Source organism: Ranitomeya imitator, chromosome 4 (assembly GCF_032444005.1).
Source record: "Ranitomeya imitator isolate aRanImi1 chromosome 4, aRanImi1.pri, whole genome shotgun sequence".
Classification (NCBI taxonomy): domain Eukaryota; kingdom Metazoa; phylum Chordata; class Amphibia; order Anura; family Dendrobatidae; genus Ranitomeya; species Ranitomeya imitator.
Window position 1 is genome coordinate 163,980,175 of NC_091285.1, and position 21,329 is coordinate 164,001,503.

General features: G+C 45.2%; 1 protein-coding gene across 3 annotated transcripts in view; it reads right to left on the reverse strand.

The window, feature by feature from the left end:
- Positions 1–482: 482 nt before the first annotated feature.
- Positions 483–21,329, reverse strand: part of JAKMIP2 (janus kinase and microtubule interacting protein 2) — a 277,234-nt gene continuing 256,387 nt past the window's right edge. For 2 of the 3 annotated variants that reach the window (XM_069764082.1, XM_069764080.1), the window contains 3 exons: positions 11,660–11,725; positions 4,956–5,029; positions 483–918 (listed from right to left, as the gene is read on the reverse strand). In XM_069764082.1, the coding sequence (XP_069620183.1) occupies positions 4,979–5,029; positions 11,660–11,725 (117 nt within the window). In that variant the 3' untranslated portion in view covers positions 483–918; positions 4,956–4,978. The remainder of the gene's footprint in view (positions 919–4,955; positions 5,030–11,659; positions 11,726–21,329) is intronic. The other variant, XM_069764081.1, reaches the window with a different exon arrangement.

Consider the following 21,329-nt stretch of genomic DNA (forward strand, 5'->3'; position numbering starts at 1 on the left):
TGGGTGGGGTTTTACATAGCTCAGAATTCTTAGCGCTGCTATATCTTCTACGGAGAAAACTGGAATTTGATGAAAACTGCACAAAGCAGTCAAGTAAGTGATACATTGTCAGAATCAGGCTCTCAGCCCCTACATTATATTGCTCTCAGATAACATAGCAAAAACCTTCTGACGGATTTCTTTTAAAGATCATTACTATTTGTATACAGAATGGCTGCCTTTGCCACATCAATACATAGATGTATCACTATGCCTGGTAACTACAGTAACTCACAGCCATCCATACAACCTAAAATAGATTGCCCGTACAGAGCTGACAGCTATACGCCTTAGTTCCTTATGCTTAACATGCTGGAGTAAAATGGATGGCCATCAATTCTTCAGTGTTAGGGGGGTTAATCCTCCCATTCACCCAATGACATTTTAGTTGTTACTGTTCCTGAGTTGAGACGAATAGCATCCCTGTAGTAAGTAAACCAGACTGTAATCAATGAATATTTTATTGTAAATAACCTGGATGGGATGGGGACAGGTCTCCAGCTTTGTCCATTTGCAGCTTATTTTTGTTCCTAATTGTTTCATTGGATATATGGTGTCACGGTAATAGAGTTCCCCTGCACAGCAGGGAGTAGATTGTTTCTCGTTAGCTTTGGTTCTATGCCCAAGACGTATTCTTCTATTGACCTGTTGTTCCTCTTCAGGACGTCTGTTCTCTGTTAGGATAAGCGCTTACATTTCCACTGAGTGCAGCATATATAGTGTGACTTCAGCCCGGTCACACCGCAACATAACATAGCAGGTAAGGAACAATGGCTTGGATTCCAAGGCCTTGTGTCTGTCACTGCAGTACAGGCGTTCTCTCTGCAAATATGGAAGCATTGATCTTTTTGCGAGGGCTCATCCATATTTCCTAAAATTCTGGAAACAAGACAGAGAAAGAAATTTGTATTACAGAGTGCAGAAAGACTGAATTTCAACAAAAAAAAAGAAACCGTGTTTATTACATTCTAGCAGAGATCCCATATGATAAACTAAAGGTATCAGAGTACGTGGATTCTACACCATCGGCTTAAGGACATCAGAACTGAAAAGCAAATAGCTCTGAGCTCCTTTGTGTACACGTGTAAGCGGAATAATAGAAAAAGGTAAGACAAATTATTATTATTATTATTAACTATGGTAGAAATTAGCAACCTTGCAGTCTGGAAATAATACAAAAAATTAAAAGAAGCCCTAAAGTGTGTGGGTAGTCACTGGAAGTCCTCAGGAGTGCCTACCTTCTCGCAAAAGAAGTCAGCAATAAACGTCTCTCTCACCTTTAAAAAAATGATTTATATATTCTGGGGCTGCCCAGGGAAATTCCCAAAAATCAGACATAGATGGATTGAATTTCCCTTGACCCTCTTAATTGGTTATTAATTAATAAAAATGAATGTGATATTTCCAGAATTGAAATCATCCTATATATTTTAAACAGGATGTCAGGATATTTGTAATGTTTGATGGGATGTCTACCTTTTTTGTATAAAACATGCCACCAACATTTGACTGCTGCACAGCATACTGTGTATAGCCCACTTCACCACACTCAAAAATGAATTGATTCTTTAAACTAATACAAACCCTCAAAAACAAACCCCTAAACAAATACAAATCTCAAAGTAGACCCCCTAAGCAAATAGGAGATGCCCGATCCATAAATAAATGCATACTTTCAGAGTCTCTAATACAGATACCAGGCCAGACTTGCTCTTTATACAGACTGCAGATCAAGCTTCCCACAGTCAATTCCCCCAAATTAAGTCTCCATACCATCCTCCTTTATTATTATCATTATTATTCATTTTTATAGCGCCATTTATTCCTTTGCATGTGAAAAGGGGGCAAATATAGACAAATGCAATTAAACATGAGCAAATAAAAAACAAACAAGGCATCCGGGTACATAAGGAGGGAGGACCCTGCCCGCGAGGGCTCACAGTCTGCAGGGGATGGGTGAGGATACACTAGGAGAGTATAAATAATGCATTTGAAGTAGACTAATGGTTAAATAAAGTCCCCAGTCCAGACATTTGCTTCCCTCTAAATGAGGACCCTAGATCAGACTACTTCTAAAGAAAGGCCTCATGCCAGACTCTTTTTGAATAAAAACTAAACTCTTTTTAAGTAAAGGTACCGTTACACTAAAAGACTTACGAACGATCACGACCAGCGATACGACCTGGCCGTGATCGTTGGTAAGTCGTTGTGTGGTCGCTGGGGAGCTGTCACACAGACAGCTCTCTCCAGCGACCAACGATCAGGGGAAATACTTCGGCATCGTTGAAACTGTCTTCAACAATGCCGAAGTCCCCGGGTAACCAGGGTAAACATCGGGTTACTAAGTGTAGGGCCGCGCTTAGTAACCCGATATTTACCCTGGTTACCATTGTAAAAGTAAAAAAAAAAACTACATACTCACATTCCGATGTCTGTCATGTCCCCCGCCGTCAGCTTCCCGCACTGACTGTGTCAGCGCCGGCCGTAAGGCAGAGCACAGTGGTGACGTGCAGGGAAGCTGACGGCGGGGGACGTGACAGACATCGGAATGTATGTACTGTTTTTTTTTTAAGTTTTACAATGGTAACCAGGGTAAATATCAGGTTACTAAGCGCGGCCCTGCGCTTAGTAACCCGATATTTACCCTGGTTACAAGTGAACACATCGCTGGATCGGCGTCACACACGCCGATCCAGCGATGACAGCTGGTGATCAGCGACCAAAAAAAGGTCCTGATCATTCCCCAGCGACCAACGATCTCCCAGCAGGGGCCTGATCGTTGGTCGCTGTCACACATAACGAGATCGTTAGCGGGATCGTTGCTACGTCACAAAAAGCATGACGTTGCAACGATATCGTTAATGAAATCGTTATGTGTGAAGGTACCTTAAGGGTCTCAGATCAGATTGTAGTGTTTGTCTTGGCAGCAAGGTCCTGCTGTAGATCCACATGGAGATCATCATTTAGTCTACATAACATCAATAAGATCACAGGGTGAAGTCCACTAAATGCCTGAAAAAAACTTATCACAAAGTTTTAAAACATTCTTAAAAAATAAACAATGTATGCAAGGAGAGGGGAGAGACTTGTCACTCAAGGGGAGAGGGTGGGAAGAAGCTGATGGGGACCCACCTTTCCTACTAGTCTACTGAGTAAAAAATCGGATTGCACTCGGACCAATGTTATTCAATAGGTGTCTTTTCATTTGCGATTTTTTTCTCAGCCGAAATCGGACTGAGAAAAAAATCGTAGCATGCTGCGATTTGCTGCGAGTCTCGGACAAGACTCGCCAATGCAAGTCAATGGGTGCGATAAAAAAAACGCATGGCATACGGAACATCCGTATTCCATCCGTTTTTTACGGATACCTTACCATTCTGTGTCATAGAACACTGTAAATAGTCCTGTAAATGACTGTATAAAAATAGTTGCAGAGAAAAAAAACGGATTGCATACGGATGTAAAACGGATGGTGCGATTAAAAAATCGCATTGAACTCGCATCACAAATGCATGACAAACGCATACTTTTCATCCCTTTTTTCGGTCTAGATTACGGACCGATTTGTCTATCACAAGTGGAAATGAGCCCTTAGTCTATGTAACGGAGCAGCGTTTCAGAGTCAAACAGAAATGGCTGAGATCATACAGCATGGTGACTGTGGTTCAGGCAGCATGTATCAATTGTTAGGTTCTCTTTAATATTGAACTATAAAAAACAATGAAAGTTTGGCATCTCCGTAATCAAATTTACATGGAGAAACATATTGCCACTTGGATTTTTTCTTCACATTTTTCAGTACATTAAGTGGGAAAATGAAAGGTGTTATTCAACTAGTTCTACAAAAGGCAAGGCCTCATACAGCTATGTCAACACAAAACTATAAAAGTTATTTCTCTTGGAAGAAGAGGAGGAAAAAGGAAAGTGTAAAAAAGAAAATTGGCCACAGTGGGAAGGAGTTAGTACTAGAGATGAGCCGATCAAGCAAAATTGTAAATCGCCTGTTCGTGCGGATTTTCCCAGGAAACTTGATTCGCAGCAAGTTATTCTCTGTAAATTTAATGCTCACTATTATGTTTTGAGATCTTTCCAGACCCCAGATCATAAAAAGTAAGATATAAAAAATAAAAACAAATCTTTATATTCTGCTTATTGCAAAAAATATATATATTTTTTATAATTAGCTGAGTGGTAAGATGAGTATAAGGAGTCCACTGGAATATATTTGCTCACCTCTAGCTAATACCATTATTAGTTCATGGGTTTTTTTTCACTTCAATTATCAAATTAAACAAATTTTATTTTGAAAACATTATAAATCCTTCACCAGCCCTTAATGACCAAAAGAGACAGTAAGTAAAATAAATAAGTAAATTAAAAAAAATTATGATTATTTTCCAAATTTCTGTTCTCTGTGTTAATACTTTCATTGCCCTGACGCTACCTATAAATCTGTGTGCTTTGTCCATTTTTTCAGTTCCTTCAAATTAATCTTCTTACAACCTGTAGAGCCTTCAAACCTGAACAACAGTTTCTAGCACACCATCGATTCCCATACTAGAACCCCAAATTGTGTGAATTGGGTCAATTGGAATGAAGTTCTGAAAAGTACTGTTAATTTTTACCCGAAAGATGTGACTCTTAAGGCCATTCCATATTATTTACACTAGGTCTGCATTTGGCCCTTTACGTCTCGGGAAAACTCGTTTCCAACTTGGGTGAATTTGTACAATATCTTCTGGGTATAATATGTAAAATGTTATTTTTTTGTTGTCCTGGGGATCAATTGTAGGCCACACCTCCATCGCTCTTCAGACAAAGGATCATTAATAGCATTGTTTAGTTCTAGATCATTTACATTAATGTTAGCAATGTAAAGTGAATGAATGTTAGGAAAGACAAAGAATAGCTCTTACCTGATCAAGAGGTAACATTAATGTCAAGGCCAAAGAATGAAGGCGAGAGAAAAGAACAAGAATAGAAAAAGGAACTGCAGAGGAAAAAGGTAAGTTTTTAGCAAAATGGGAAAACTGACATAAAAAAAGAATAATTTTAACACAGTGATATCACAAACTGTTTGCAGACTGATCTTTTTCACAGTGCTGGTAAGTTCCAGTCGTGATAATTAAAAGACAACTTAACATAATACACAAGATGTTGCTAATAATGTGATCATTATTAAGACAAAGGTTTCATGATCCTCCTCGGAGTGACCCAATTACAGATTTTGCTTTAGGGCCCAGGAACATCAAACTATGCCTGAGTTGCCTTACACAAATAAATACTGTATTCCTGTCTGCAGGATCAAGTAACATAACAATCTGCTATTCATGATCTGATCAGGGAAGGCCAGAAGAACCTCTTTCACTCTGGAGGACTCAACTATCCATAGATTACATCATCAGCAGATTGATATCAATGTCATCTGTGTAAAGCTCTTCATTTTAAGCTATGATGTGTGAGGCAGAGACTGGTATTATATGCGAGGGTCACTATGTATCTCCCAGGATGCGCATAGAAGAATATTAAACCCGCTGGAGTACATTGCAGTCGCAGGCATAGCTGTGGCTGCAGTGCAAAATAAAAGTAAATTAGGATTTGGTCAAGTTATTTGACCAAGGTAATGTTTAGGAAAACCCGTTAAGGGCTTTTATTTATGGAACGAACTACAGGATGTTAGTGGAGCAGTTTGCTCCCTCCAGGCCGGGTTTTACAAGTGGCCCATGGCCACAGATTCCATTTAAAAACCCTGCAGCAAAGGGTTGGGTGTGTGAGTGTTTGTTTGCAACCGGCAGACCAGGTGGCTCTGCAACGTCCAGCTTGTGTGAGGCAACACAGAGCCAAGTGCCGCAAATGCCTGGCACCCCTCAGCTTGATACGGTGGTGCAGTCACCCTCGGCAACCAGTCTCAGATACAGACTGTTGTGACGCCCCGGCTGCGATCCGGAGGATACCGTGTGCTGTTCATTATGTGAGTTGCTTGGACATTAAATACGTTTGTTGTGAACTTTCCTGGGTCACTGCCTCATTACTGCACAGTGTGAACACTGCGGCACTACATTTAGTTGGAGAATGCAGGCAGTGTCAATTAATGCGCACCCCAATGCCAGCTGCATGTCTGTCATTAGGCCTGCAACACTGCAACCCAGGCCTGCGGACAAAATGGAGGAAATCCTGTTGCTGTAGCAGATTGCGGCCCTGCTCGAGGCCCCTCTAGCACTGACCCGGAAATCTGTTCCACTTTGAGGAACCTTAGTCCAAAGTGGAAGATGATGTGGAAACTTTCCTCACCTTTTATGAGCGCACTGCAGAGCGGGAGTACCTGCCAACGTCCTAATGGGCTGAAGTGGTGGCTTCGTTCCTGACGGGAGATGCACTATTTTGACCTCAGTTAGGAGGACGCCCAGGACTATGCAAAGCTAAAAGATGAGATCCTCGCCAACTAGGGGTTAATACTTATGTGAGAGCCAAACGGGTGTTTTCATGGACTTTTGTGGAGGCCCAGCCCGCCCGGTCTCACGTTTATGACTTACTGCAGCTTGTGAAAAAGTGGCCCCAACCTGAGACCTTGACTCCGGCCCGGATGGTGGAGAGGGTGGTGGTCGACCGGCTGGTGAGAGCACTGCCAGCAGCGATACAGCGTTGGGTGGGGCAAGGGGACCCAGGCACTCTGAAACAGGTGGTGGGACTGATTGAGCGGTATACGGTCACTCAGGACTTTATACTAGACACTGCTCCACTTCATATGTCATGCACCTGGGAAAAGCTCACAACCTTCTGCTGGGGCCAGTCAGCCCCGAGTCCCTACTGAGGGGGTACCCCAGAGCAAGAATGGCAGGAGAGCAGTTTAACCCAAAACAGTCTCAAAGTCTAACAGCGCCTCCACTATCAGGTGCTGGCAATGCCAAGGGCCCGGACATGTGGCTGCCAACTGCCCCCTGACAGCTGAACCTATGGACTGCGGGTTTATGTGCAGAGACTCTATGTATGCCCAGTCATTCTGCACCGCATCCCCAGGCGCTGCATGCAACGAACCCTAACTGTGTCAGGTAGTCATCAATGGGTACCAGACAGAGGCTCTCCTGGACTTAGGGAGCTTAGTGACTCTGGTCCATGGGTCACTAGTTGCCAGGGACAACCCCAATGGTTGGAAAGTGGGAGTGGTGTGCATACATGGGGAACTCCAAGAGTACCTAACCATGTAGCTTACCTTTTCCACCCTAGGTGGAGAAAGAAGACATGTGGTGGGAGTGGTAAAGACTCTTCCCTATGGGACTGTGTTGGGAAGAGACTTGCCCCTGTTCTGGTCCCTGTGGGAGCACAGGGTCAACCCTCCCAGGGTAAAAGCTATTCTTGGACCGGAACCTGAAGATCCCGAGTCAGGGATACCTGCTGTAGGGGTCACCAAACTGGGGACAGAGTGTAACCCTGATAGGTTTCCACAAGAGGTAGTGGCAGGAGAGGTCGAGGAGACCCCGACAATCCCCGAGCTGGAAGTGTCCCCTGGTACATTTGGGACAGCGCAGCTCCAGGATCCAACCCTGGCACGGGCACGAGAAATGGTGGTGGAAATGAAGGGGTTGGCTCAGCACCCGGGTGCAGAAACGATTTTTTCCTGCATGGCTGTCAGCCAAGGCTTATTGTATAGGGCTAATAAAATCCAAGATGATGTGGTAAAACAGCTGGTGGTGCCCCAGTTGTACCTTCGGGCCATGCTAGAGATGGCCCACACACACACACATGCTGGGTGGACACTTAGGGGTAAAAAAACCCAAGAACGCACACTGTAGCGGTTTCTTGGGCCCGGAGTGTATGCGGAGATATAATGGTATTGTGAGTCATGTCCCAAGAGCCAACTAATCACACCCATTGCGAAGTTCCGGAGTCCATTGGTGCCTCTACCCATCATAGAGGTACCATTTAAGCGGACAGCAATGGATTTGGTAGGCCCTATAGTGAAATCCACCCAGGGCCACCAACATATTCTGGTCATAGTGGATTGCGCCACGCAGTTCCCAGAGGCGATACCACTTCACCACACCTTGGCAAAACTAATAATCCGCGAGCTGTTTGCAATGTTTTGTTGCCTTGGGCTGCCAAAGGAGATCCTTATCAATCAGGGGACTCCTTTTCTATCCAAGGTGACCAGGGATCTACTGTATGTAAGCTGCTCCAGATTAAACAGCTACGCACATTGGTGTACCACCCCCAAACTGACAGGCTGGTGGAGAGGTTTAACAAGACCCTCAAATCCATGCTCAAAAACATGGTCTCCAAGGATGGGAGGGATTGGGATATGTTATTGCCCTATCTAATGTTCGCTATCCGCGAGGTACCACAGGCTTCCATGGGTTTCTCCCCGTTTGAGCTATTGTATGGCAGGCATCCGAGCTGGTTGTTGGACGCAGCCAAGGAGACGTGAGAACAGGAGCCAACTCCACATAAGAGTGTCATTGCGCATGTGGCCAGTATGCAGGACCGGATTGCGACAGTCAGGCCCATAGTAAAGGAGCATCTGATGGATGCCCAGGCAGCACAGAGCCGCGCATTTAACAAAATGGCCACAGTCAGATCCTTTAAGGAAGGGGATTGGGTGTTAGTGCAAGTGCCCACCGCGGAGAGTAAATTTATGGCCAAGTGGCAAGGTCCATATGAGGTTCAGGAAAAAGTGGGGGAAGTGAACTTCTGAGTTTACCAGCCCGGGAAGAGAAAACCCACACAGTTATATCATGTGAACCTACTAAAAGCCTGGAAGGATCGGGAATATTTGGACCCCGGTCATACCAACAGGGAACCTTTGGTCACAGGCCAAGGATGAGATAGAGGTAAAAATATGAGACACTCTCTCTAAACAGCAGCGTCGAGAGGGACGGAAATTAGTGCAAGCGAATGCAGATGTATTTTCGTTACTACCTGGTTGTACCTCTGTCATCCAGCCTGATGCTGTCACTGAGCCTCATGTATAGGTATGAATGAAACCATACCGTGTGCCAGAGGCCCGGAGACAAGCCATCGCAAGTGAGGTAAGAAAAATGTTCCAGCTGGGAGTAATTGAGGAGTCCCGGATTGACTGGGCTAGCCCAATTGTGTTAATCCCGAAGCCGGACGGATCATTACGGTTCTGTAATGACTTCCGTAAACTAAATGAGGTGTCGATGTTCGACCTGTATCTAATTCCCCCGGTGGACCAGATGATCGAGCAACTGGGTCAGTCCCAGTACTTTACCACACTGGATCTGACCAAGTGTTATTGGCAGGTACCTTTTATGGTGCTGGCAAAGGAAAAGTCCATCTTCATAACATCGGAGGGTCTGTACCACAATGTCGTCTTGCCCTTTGAACTACATGGGGACCCAGCCATGTTTCAGAGGTTGATGGACATAGTGCTAGAACCTCATCAGAAGTATGCGTCAGCGTACTTGGATGACATTATGATCTTTAGTACTGACTGGTATACCCACTTGTTCCGGGTACAAGCGGTAGTAGATTCACTCAGAGCCGCGGGCTTGATGGCGAATCCCAAGAAATATGCGATAGGGCTTGAGGAAGCCCGGTACTTTTGGATACGTGATCGGCCATGGGGTTATCAAATCCCAAATAAATGAAATCGAGGCCATTCAGAACTGGCCACGGCCTGTTACAATCAAACAGGTGAGAACGTTTTTCGGAATCATCGGGTATTACCGGAGGTTTATACCTAATTTTTTGGGGAGAACAACACCCCTAACCAATCTCCTCAAGGGAAAGAAGTCAGTCATGGTTCAGTGGAACACCCAAGTGGAGGAAGCGTACCAATCCATGTCCTCATTAGCCCCAACTTCCAGAAACGCTTCATCGTACAGACGGATGCCTCTAATGTGGGCCTAGGAGTGGTACTGTTACAGGAGGTGAATGGGGATGAACATCCAGTCACCTATTGAAACTTAATTCCAGCTCACCCAGTTTCTCTATGCTCATCCACCTGGGGGCTCAGACACCGGCCTCACCCTGGCCTCACATCAAGGAAAATAGAAAAAATTGGAGTCTGGCTCAACAGGACTAGATTTTCCTTTTCTTTTTCAAAAGAAAATATAGTGCATACAAAAGAAAAATTTACATGGTCGACATGACCCTGTCGACGCGTTTTGACTGCACTAGGCAGTCTTACTCATCCAGTGACCTACCTAAGTAGGAAACTCACCCCAGCTGAGAAAAATTATAGCGTAGTGGAGAAGGAGTGCCTTGCCATTAAGTGGGTCTTGGAGTCCCTATGCTATTATTTACTCTGTCGACCGTTTCGCTTGGTGACAGATCATTCACCCTTGGTATGGATGAGAAATGCCAAGGAGAGGAATGCTCGGATCACCAGATGGTTTCTATCTCTGCAGTATTTTAATTTCACCATGGAACATCGTACAGGGAAGTCGCAGGGAAATGTGGATGCCCTATCACGGGCCCCCTGTATGGTGACAAATGTTCAACCTAACAAGTTTGAACAAAGGGGGGTATGTGAGGCAGTGAGAGGTGTTATATGCGAGGGTCACTATGTATCTCCCAGTATGCGCATATAAGAGTATTAAACCCGCTGGAGTACATTGCAGTCACAGGCATAGCTGTGGCTGCAGTGCAAGATAAAAGTAAGTGTGGACCTGGTCAAGTTATTTGACCAAGGCAATGTTTAGGAAAACTTGTAAAGGGCTCTTATTTTTGGAGTGAACTACAGGATGGTAGTGGGGCAGTTGGCTTCCTCCAGGCCGGGTTTTACAAGTGGCCCATAGCCACAGATTCCATATAAAAACCCAGCAGCCCAGGGTTGGGTGTGTGAGTGTTTGTTTGCAAGCGGCAGAGCAGGTGGCTCTGCAACGTTCAACTTGTGCGAAGCAGCACAGAGCCAAGAGCAGCAAACGCCTGGCACCCCTCAGCTTGATACAGTGGTGCAGTCGCCCTTGGAAACCAGTCTCAGATACAGACTGTTGCGACGCCCCAGCTGCGATCTGGAGGATACCGTGTGCTGTTCATTATGTGAGTTGTTTGGACATTAAATACGTTTTCTGTGAACTTTCCTGGGTTACAGCCTCATTACTGCACGGTGTGAACTCCGCGGCACTACAGATGGCACTGCAGTAAATATTTGTCAATTACAGAAGCGTTAGGATAGGTCTTAGGGGGCCTCTCAGACAATAGATAACTTGATTTTTCAGCCAAGTGCTATCACTCCTGACTGTCCCAAAAGAGGTTGCTCTGTCAAGATTTCCCATGGTCTCTATTTGAGACTCTCCTGCTAGCAACATCTCACCAAGAACAAAAGGATCAGCCATCTGAACTTGGACATGACGGATCCTTATCTTTCCTGACATCATCTGTCTAGGAAGAGTTGGGAGGCCCCCATACAAATTAGAATGTCAATCAATCCCTCTAATATCAGCCAATGTAATCAGTCTAACATGTATGGAGGCCTTTACCATAGTTATCATGCTATATTGATGACTGGTAGAAAGTCATAAAATTTAGCCGTACACATGAAGAATACTCTGTACGTATGTTCAGCACATTGACTCTATAAGCTCTTTAGTTATAACCACAAGTTTCCATGAGGGGAAAAAAATCGTAGGAATCAAATATATTAATTTTTACAACCGACCTTTTCCTCTAAGTCTTTAATCTGTCTCTTCTGAATATCTGTTTTATCCTCCAGGTCTCGGATTCTCTGAAATCAAAGAGAAAATCGGAATTCAGTGAAACTATAAATAGTAGACAAACGCTTTGAAGACTTGACCTTAAATCCTCTTACTGGTTTTACATTGACCACATGTGAAGGGAAATCATGTGCGAGTGTTTTTAGCTTTATTATTTTTTTTTTTTTTATCTAAAACTGTTTTAGTTCACAAAGACTCAAAATGTCTCCTTAAGGCTGTTGATATTCTGCATATAAGTTGTGCAGACGTATGTGTATCTGCTATATGGTCATTTTCATAGCTCAGTTACAGAAATGCATTGATATGGCTTCAAGCGATGGCAATAGTGATAGTGGCGTCATCATTACAGGGCAAAGTAGTATTCCACACATTATATATAGATATATAATTAGTCCTAAGGATCATGGTGTCACAGGGGCTGCAACTGGTCCTATGGTCAAGTGGAGCCTATGGGTGCGAACTCTGTTTTCAGCTGGATCTGGAACGCACATTCAGTTGCAATGTAGTGTGGTGCAGTGATGCACTTGTTCCTTGCACTGCTATGTTATACTTACTCAAGCCACGAGCCTTTTTTTGGCCAGCAGTTGACATTGGCATACTCATCGCAGTTGGCCAAGACCACAGCATTCCTCCTGAGGTCTTTATTTGGCAGCCATTTTCTGTACCATCTCGCTTCTGGTAATATGTACTATTTATTTTCTACATGATCATATACTTAGTTAGCTTATATCTAGCAAGATAACATGGATATGATGTTTGCCTACTAATTTCTTTGTTCAAAGCACTGGCAGTCATTTTCTGTTTCATATCACTTCTGGCTATATGTCTTATTGATTACATGATTATATGCTTAGTTAGCTTTTATCTAGCCAGATAACATGGATATGATATTTGCCCATTAATCTCTTTAATAAAAGTATTGGCTTTAATATAAGTCTGCCTCTGATATGGGCCTTTGATTTTGTATATCATATATTATTGCCCAGCGTCCCCTCTAGTTAGGGCGCTCTTGTACCTTATTTTAGTATATTGTTTTATACTTGTATCCCCTCTTTTAAACTTGATTAATAAAGCATTGGAAATTTTATCTGGATCTCTTTGTTTGGCAATTTGTGATGTAAGTCTGAATATTGTGATTATTTGATTTGAAGTGCCAGCCCTTAATACTTTTGGACACCTATGGATTTATTTAACAAGTTTTTACAGGATATAGACCACAACATGGGAATCTGACCAATATGCTGGTGAGTGGTGGGGTTGCCGGGACCCAGGTTCAAACTTTTCCCCAAGACCCATAGGACTCTAGTTAGGTCTCTATATATATTTATATAGAATAAATGATAGCTTTCTGATCACTGAGAAGGTCCTACCTTTGGGACACTAACAGATCGCAAGAAGGAGACTCTTAAATGCTCCAGTGGAATGAAGTGATGGCTGAGCATGCGAATGAACCACTGCACTATTCATTTTCTATAGTACTGATGGAGATAGTGCTGTAATTGCTTATTTCCAATAATCCCATAAACAATGAATAGCTGTCTCCAAGCACAGACAGCCCCCTCATGCCCTCTCCTGCTCCCACCTGCTAACACTTTCTCTGCTCCTTCTCACTGCTGGTGATATCTCTCCAAATCCTGGTCTGTTATGACCTGGTGGTTAGGACAATAATGGACCTGGTGGTTAAGAGCACACGGAAAGACCTGATAGTTATTAAGAATACAGAACAAGCTCTGGGACGTGGGAACTCTGCTGACCGCAATCCCTAATCCTATCACACACACTAGAAATAGCCGTGGATTGCTCCTAACGCTCCCTATGCAACTCGTCACAGCCTAAGGAACTAGCTAGCCTTAAAGATAGAAAAATAAAGCCTACCTTGCCTCAGAGAAATTTCCCAAAGGAAAAGGCAGCCCCCCACATATAATGACTGTGAGTTAAGATGAAAATCACAAACACAGAGATGAAATAGATTTTAGCAGAGAGAGGCCCGACTTACTGAACAGACAGAGGATAGGAAAGGTAACTTTGCGGTCAGCACAAAAACTACAAAAACCACGCAGAGGGCGCAAAAAGACCCTCCACACTGACTCACGGTGCGGAGGCGCCCCTCTGCATCCCAGAGCTTCCAGCAAGCAAGACAAAAATCAAAATAGCAAGCTGGACAGAAAAATAGCAAACAAGAGAAAAACAAGCAGGAACTTAGCTTCTGCTGGAGCAGACAGGTCACCAAAACGATCCAGGAGTGAACTAGACCAATACTGGAACATTGACAGGTGGCATGGAGCAATGATCTAAGTGGAGTTAAATAGAGCAGCCAGCTAACGAATTAACCTCGTCACCTGTGGAAGGAAATTCAGAAGCCGCAGCCCCACTCATAACCACCAGAGGAAGCCCATGGACAGAACCAGCCAAAGTACCATTCATGACCACAGGAGGGAGCTTGACAACAGAATTCACAACAGTACCCCCTCCTTGAGGAGGGGTCACCGAACCCTCACCAGAGCCCCCAGGCCGACCAGGACGAGCCAAATGAAAGGCACGAACCAGATCGGCAGCATGAACATCAGAGGCAAAGACCCAGAAATTATCTTCCTGACCATAACCCTTCCACTTGACCAGGTACTGGAGTTTCCGTCTCGAAATACGAGAATCCAAAATCTTCTCCACCACATACTCCAACTCCCCTTCAACCAACACCGGGGCAGGAGGATCAACGGATGGAACCACAGGCGCCACGTATCTCCGCAACAACGACCTATGGAACAAATTATGGATGGCAAAAGAAGCTGGAAGGGTCAAACGAAATGACACAGGACTGAGAACCTCAGAAATCTTATACGGACCAATGAAACGAGGCTTAAACTTAGGAGAGGAAACCTTCATAGGAACATAACGAGACGACAACCAAACCAAATCCCCAACACGAAGTCGGGGACCCACACAGCGCCGGCGGTTAGCGAAACGTTGAGCCTTCTCCTGGGACAATGTCAAATTGTCCACCACATGAGTCCAAATCTGCTGCAACCTATCCACCACAGTATCTACACCAGGACAGTCCGAAGACTCAACCTGCCCTGAAGAGAAACGAGGATGGAAACCAGAATTGCAGAAAAACGGCGAAACCAAAGTAGCCGAGCTGGCCCGATTATTAAGGGCGAACTCAGCCAAAGGCAAAAAGGACACCCAATCATCCTGATCAGCAGAAACAAAGCATCTCAGATATGTTTCCAAAGTCTGATTAGTTCGTTCGGTTTGGCCATTTGTCTGAGGATGGAAAGCCGAGGAAAAAGACAAATCAATGCCCATCCTAGCACAAAAGGATCGCCAAAACCTCGAAACAAACTGGGAACCTCTGTCCGAAACGATGTTCTCCGGAATGCCATGTAAACGAACCACATGCTGGAAAAACAATGGCACCAAATCAGAGGAGGAAGGCAATTTAGACAAGGGTACCAAATGGACCATCTTAGAGAAGTGATCACAAACCACCCAAATGACCGACATCTTTTGAGAGACAGGGAGATCTGAAATAAAATCCATAGAAATATGCGTCCAGGGCCTCTTCGGGACCAGCAACCCACTGGCACGAGAACAGCAGGGCTTAGCCCGAGCACAAGTCCCACAGGACTGCACAAAAGAACGCACATCCCATGACAAAGACGGCCACCAAAAAGATCTAGCCACCAAATCTCTGGTACCAAAGATTCCAGGATGACCAGCCAACACCGAACAATGAACCTCAGAGATAACTCTACTAGTCCATTTATCAGGGACAAACAGTTTCTCCGCTGGGCAACGGTCAGGTCTATCAGCCTGAAATTTTTGCAGCACCCGCCGCAAATCAGGGGAGATGGCAGACAAAATTACCCCCTCTCTGAGAATACCCACCGGCTCAGGAACACCCGGAGAGTCGGGCACAAAACTCCTTGACAGGGCATCAGCCTTCACATTCTTAGAGCCCGGAAGGTACGAAACCACAAAATCAAAACGGGAGAAAAATAGCGACCAACGAGCCTGTCTAGGATTCAACCGTTTGGCAGACTCGAGATAAGTCAAATTCTTGTGATCCGTCAAGACCACCACGCGATGCTTGGCTCCTTCAAGCCAATGACGCCACTCCTCGAATGCCCACTTCATGGCCAACAACTCTCGATTGCCAACATCATAATTGCGCTCAGCAGGCGAAAACTTTCTAGAAAAGAAGGCACATGGTTTCATCACCGAGCCATCAGAACTTCTTTGCGACAAAACAGCCCCTGCTCCAATCTCAGAAGCATCAACCTCGACCTGAAACGGGAGCGAAACATCTGGCTGGCACAACACAGGGGCAGAAGAAAAACGACGCTTCAACTCCTGAAAAGCTTCCACAGCCGCAGAAGACCAATTGACCACATCAGCACTCAGCACCCTTCTTGGTCAAATCAGTCAACGGTTTAGCAACACTAGAAAAATTACTGATGAAGCGACGATAAAAATTAGCAAAGCCCAGGAACTTTTGCAGACTCTTCACAGATGTCGGCTGAGTCCAATCATAAATGGCCTGGACTTTAACAGGGTCCATCTCGATAGTAGAAGGGGAAAAAATGAAACCCAAAAATGAAACCTTCTGAACTCCAAAGAGACACTTTGACCCCTTCACAAACAAAGAATTCGCACGAAGGACCTGGAACACCATTCTGACCTGCTTCACGTGAGACTCCCAATCATCCGAGAAGACCAAAATATCATCCAAATATACAATCAGGAATTTATCCAGGTACTCTCGGAAGATGCCATGCATAAAGGACTGAAATACTGATGGAGCATTGGAAAGCCCGAATGGCATAACCAGGTATTCAAAATGGCCCTCGGGCGTATTAAATGCTGTTTTCCATTCATCGCCCTGTTTAATACGCACAAGATTATACGCCCCTCGAAGATCTATCTTGGTGAACCAACTAGCCCCTTTAATATGAGCAAACAAATCAGACAGCAGCGGCAAAGGATACTGAAACCTGACTGTAATTTTATTAAGAAGGCGGTAATCAATACAAGGTCTCAAAGAACCATCCTTCTTGGCCACAAAAAAGAACCCTGCTCCTAACGGTGATGACGACGGGCGAATATGACCTTTCTCCAAGGATTCCTTTATATAACTCCGCATAGCGGCGTGTTCTGGCACAGATAAATTGAACAGTCGGCCCTTAGGAAACTTACTACCAGGAATCAAATTAATAGCACAATCGCAATCCCTATGAGGAGGTAGGGCACTGGATTTGGGCTCATCAAATACATCCCGGTAATCCGACAAAAACTCCGGGACTTCAGAAGGGGTGGATGACGAAATAGACAAAAATGGAACATCACCATGTACCCCCTGACAACCCCAGCTGGACTCAGACATAGATTTCCAATCCAATACTGGATTATGGACTTGTAGCCATGGCAACCCCAAAACAACCACATCATGCAGATTATGCAACACCAAAAAGCGAATATCCTCCTGATGTGCAGGAGCCATGCACAAGGTCAATTGGGTCCAGTACTGAGGCTTATTCTTGGCCAAAGGCGTAGCATCAATTCCTCTCAATGGAATAGGATACTGCAAGGGCTCCAAGAAAAAACCACAGCGCCTAGCAAACTCCAAGTCCATCAAATTCAGGGCAGCGCCTGAATCCACAAATGCCATAACAGAATAGGATGACAAAGAGCAAATCAGAGTAATGGACAAAAGAAATTTCGACTGTACCGTACCAATGGTGGCAGACCTAGCGAACCGCTTAGTGCGCTTAGGACAATCGGAGATAGCATGAGTGGAATCACCACAGTAAAAACACAGCCCATTCCAGCGTCTGTGTTCTTGCCGTTCAGCTCTGGTCAAAGTCCTATCACATTGCATAGGCTCAGGTCTATGCTCAGATAATACCGCCAAATGGTGCACAGCTTTACGCTCACGCAAGCGTCGATCGATCTGAATGGCCAAAGACATAGACTCATTCAGACCAGCAGGCATGGGAAATCCCACCATGACATCCTTAAGGGCTTCAGAGAGACCCTTTCTGAAAATTGCTGCCAGGGCACATTCATTCCACTGATTGAGTACAGACCACTTCCTAAACTTCTGACAATATATCTCTACCTCATCCTGACCCTGACACAGAGCCAGCAAGATTTTCTCTGCCTGATCCACTGAATTTGGTTCATCATAAAGCAATCCAAGCGCCAGAAAAAACGCATCAACATCACGCAATGCCGGATCTCCTGGCGCAAGGGAAAATGCCCAGTCTTGAGGGTCGCCACGTAACAAAGAAATAATGATTTTCACTTGTTGAACAGGGCCACCTGAGGAGCGAGGTTTCAAAGCAAGAAACAATTTACAATTATTTTTGAAATTCAGAAACTTAGATCTATCCCCAAAAAACAAATCAGGAATTGGAATCCTAGGCTCTGACATCGGATTCTGAACCACAAAATCTTGAATGTTTTCTACCCTTGCAGTGAGATTATCCATCCAAGAGGACATACCTTGAATGTCCATATCTACACCTGTATCCTGAACCACCCAGAGGTCTAGGGGAAAAGAAAGGCAAAACACAGTGCAAAGAAAAAAAAATGGTCTCAGAACTTCTCTTATCCCTCTATTGAGATGCATTAATACTTTGGGCCACCGAAACAGCTGTCTGTGGATGGATACCATGCTTGGCATAGGTGGCTTTCCTTCATAGGATGCTGCCCTTCCCGTGGTTGTTCCTTCCCGGGGAAAGGCCTGGCTATTCACTGCTTGTGTCGAGAAACACGTGATGGTGTCTCTGCAGCTTCTTTACATGCATCTGCATATTTCCCATAAGGGATGGGGGCAGTGTTCTGGAATCACTGCGTTGAGAAACACGTGATGGTGTCTCCGCGGTGTTGGATGTTTTGGTCTCCCCGAGGCCAATCATCTGTGCCTTTATAGCCTTTTTACTAGGCACTGCTCCTAATAGCCAGATTCCTACTCCACACTGATGAGGGGCAAAAACCCCGAAACAGCTGTCTGTGGATGGATACCATGCTTGGCATAGGTGGCTTTCCTTCATAGGATGCTGCCCTTCCCGTGGTTGTTCCTTCCCGGGGAAAGGCCTGGCTATTCACTGCTTGCGTCGAGAAACACGTGATGGTGTCTCTGCAGCTTCTTTACATGCATCTGCATATTTCCCATAAGGGATGGGGGCAGTGTTCTGGAATCACTGCGTTGAGAAACACGTGATGGTGTCTCCGCGGTGTTGGATGTTTTGTTCTCCCGGAGGCCAATCATCTGTGCCTTTATAACCTGTACTGTTATGACCTGGTGGTTAGGACAATAATGGACCTGGTGGTTAAGAGCACACGGAAAGACCTGATAGTTATTAATAATACAGAACAAGCTCTGGGACGTGGGAACTCTGCTGACCGCAATCCCTAATCCTATCACACACACTAGAAATAGCCGTGGATTGCTCCTAACGCTCCCTATGCAACTCATCACAGCCTAAGGAACTAGCTAGCCCTAAAGATAGAAAAATAAAGCCTACCTTGCCTCAGAGAAATTTCCCAAAGGAAAAGGCAACCCCCCACATATAATGACTGTGAGTTAAGATGAAAATCACAAACACAGAGATGAAATAGATTTTAGCAAAGAGAGGCCCGACTTACTGAACAGACAGAGGATAGGAAAGGTAACTTTGCAGTCAGCACAAAAACTACAAAAACCACGCAGAGGGTGCAAAAAGACCCTCCGCACCGACTCACGGTGCGGAGGCGCCCCTCTGCATCCCAGAGCTTCCAGCAAGCAAGACAAAAATCAAAATAGCAAGCTGGACAGAAAAATAGCAAACAAGAGAAAAACAAGCAGGAACTTAGCTTCTGCTGGAGCAGACAGGTCACCAAAACGATCCAGGAGTGAACTAGACCAATACTGGAACATTGACAGGTGGCATGGAGCAATGATCTAAGTGGAGTTAAATAGAGCAGCCAGCTAACGAATTAACCTCGTCACCTGTGGAAGGAAACTCAGAAGCCGCAGCCCCACTCACAACCACCAGAGGAAGCCCATGGACAGAACCAGCCGAAGTACCATTCATGACCATAGGAGGGAGCTTGACAACAGAATTCACAACACTGGTCCTCCTCACCATATTCCCACAATCATTTCTACCTCCCATCCACGCTCTATCACAAACTTCCGTAACCTCTCTAACCTTATACCCATTCGCCCAGCCCCCGCCTCCCCAGTTCCACTAACAGGAGCTCCGTGGAACGCTCGCTCTGTCTGCAACAAACTTTCCTACATCCATGATCTTTTTGTTACTACCAAACTTTCCATCCTTGCCATCACCGAAACCTGGCTCACCCCTTCTGACACAGCCTCCCCTGCTGCACTCTCTTATGGTGGCTTCCACCTTTCCCACACACCCCGCCCCAGCAGCAAACATGGCGGAGGAGTTGGTTTTCTCCTGTCAGATAACTGCTCCTTCACCCCATTCCCACTGCCACCCTCTGTTACCCTCCCTTCCTTTGAGGTGCACTCTGTGCGCATCTACTCCCCCTCCAACTTACAACTGGCTGTCATCTACCGCCCCCCAGGGCCAGCCACTACCTTCTTTGACCACTTCACCACCTGGTTACTTCATTTCCTTTCTGCAGACATCTCCACTATCATCATGGGCGACTTCAACATACCCATTGACACTTCCCTCTCAGCTGCCACTAAACTTCTAACTCTCACTTCCTCCTTCGGCCTCACTCAATGGTCTTCTGCAGCCACTCACAAAGACAGTCATACACTGGACCTCATCTTCACCCGCCTCTGCTCTCTATCTAACCTCTCTAACTCACCTCTTCCACTCTCTGACCACAACCTTCTCACATTCTCATCTCTCTCCACTCCATGTCTACAATCCCCACCCCACAAACTTTCACACCCTCGCAGAAATCTTGACCTACATTCATTCTCTGAATCCCTCCTCCCTCTCACAGACATAAGTTCCCTACACAATGCAGATGATGCTGCCGCTCTATATAACACTACAATAGCTGTAGCTTTGGAATCTGCTGCCCCACTTACACATTGCAAAATCAACAGACAGCCCTGGCACACCAGCCTGACCAAAGAACTGAGGCGAGCTTCCAGGGCTGCTGAGCGCAGATGGAAAAGATCCCACTCTAACGAGCACTTCATCGCATTCAAACAGTCCCTCACTACTTTCAAGACCACACTCACCACAGCTAAACAAACCTACTTCTCATCTCTCATATCCTCTCTGTCTCACAACCCTAAACAGTTATTCAACACCTTCAATTCTCTCCTCCGTCCCCCAGCACCTCCTCCCTCCCCACTTATCTCCGCTGAAGACTTTGCCTCATTTTTCAAGCAGAAGATTGATAGCATTAGAGACAGTTTTGGTCAACAACCCCCAGAGCCCTTCCTCCCGACTTCCCAGCCCTCCACCTCCAAAACCAACTTCTCCACCATTACAGAAGATCAACTCTCCACTCTACTCTCAAGATCGCATCTCACCACCTGTGCACTTGACCCGCTCCCATCACACTTCATCCCAAACCTCACCACAGTCTTCATCCCAACCCTAACCCATCTCTTCAACCTATCACTAACAACTG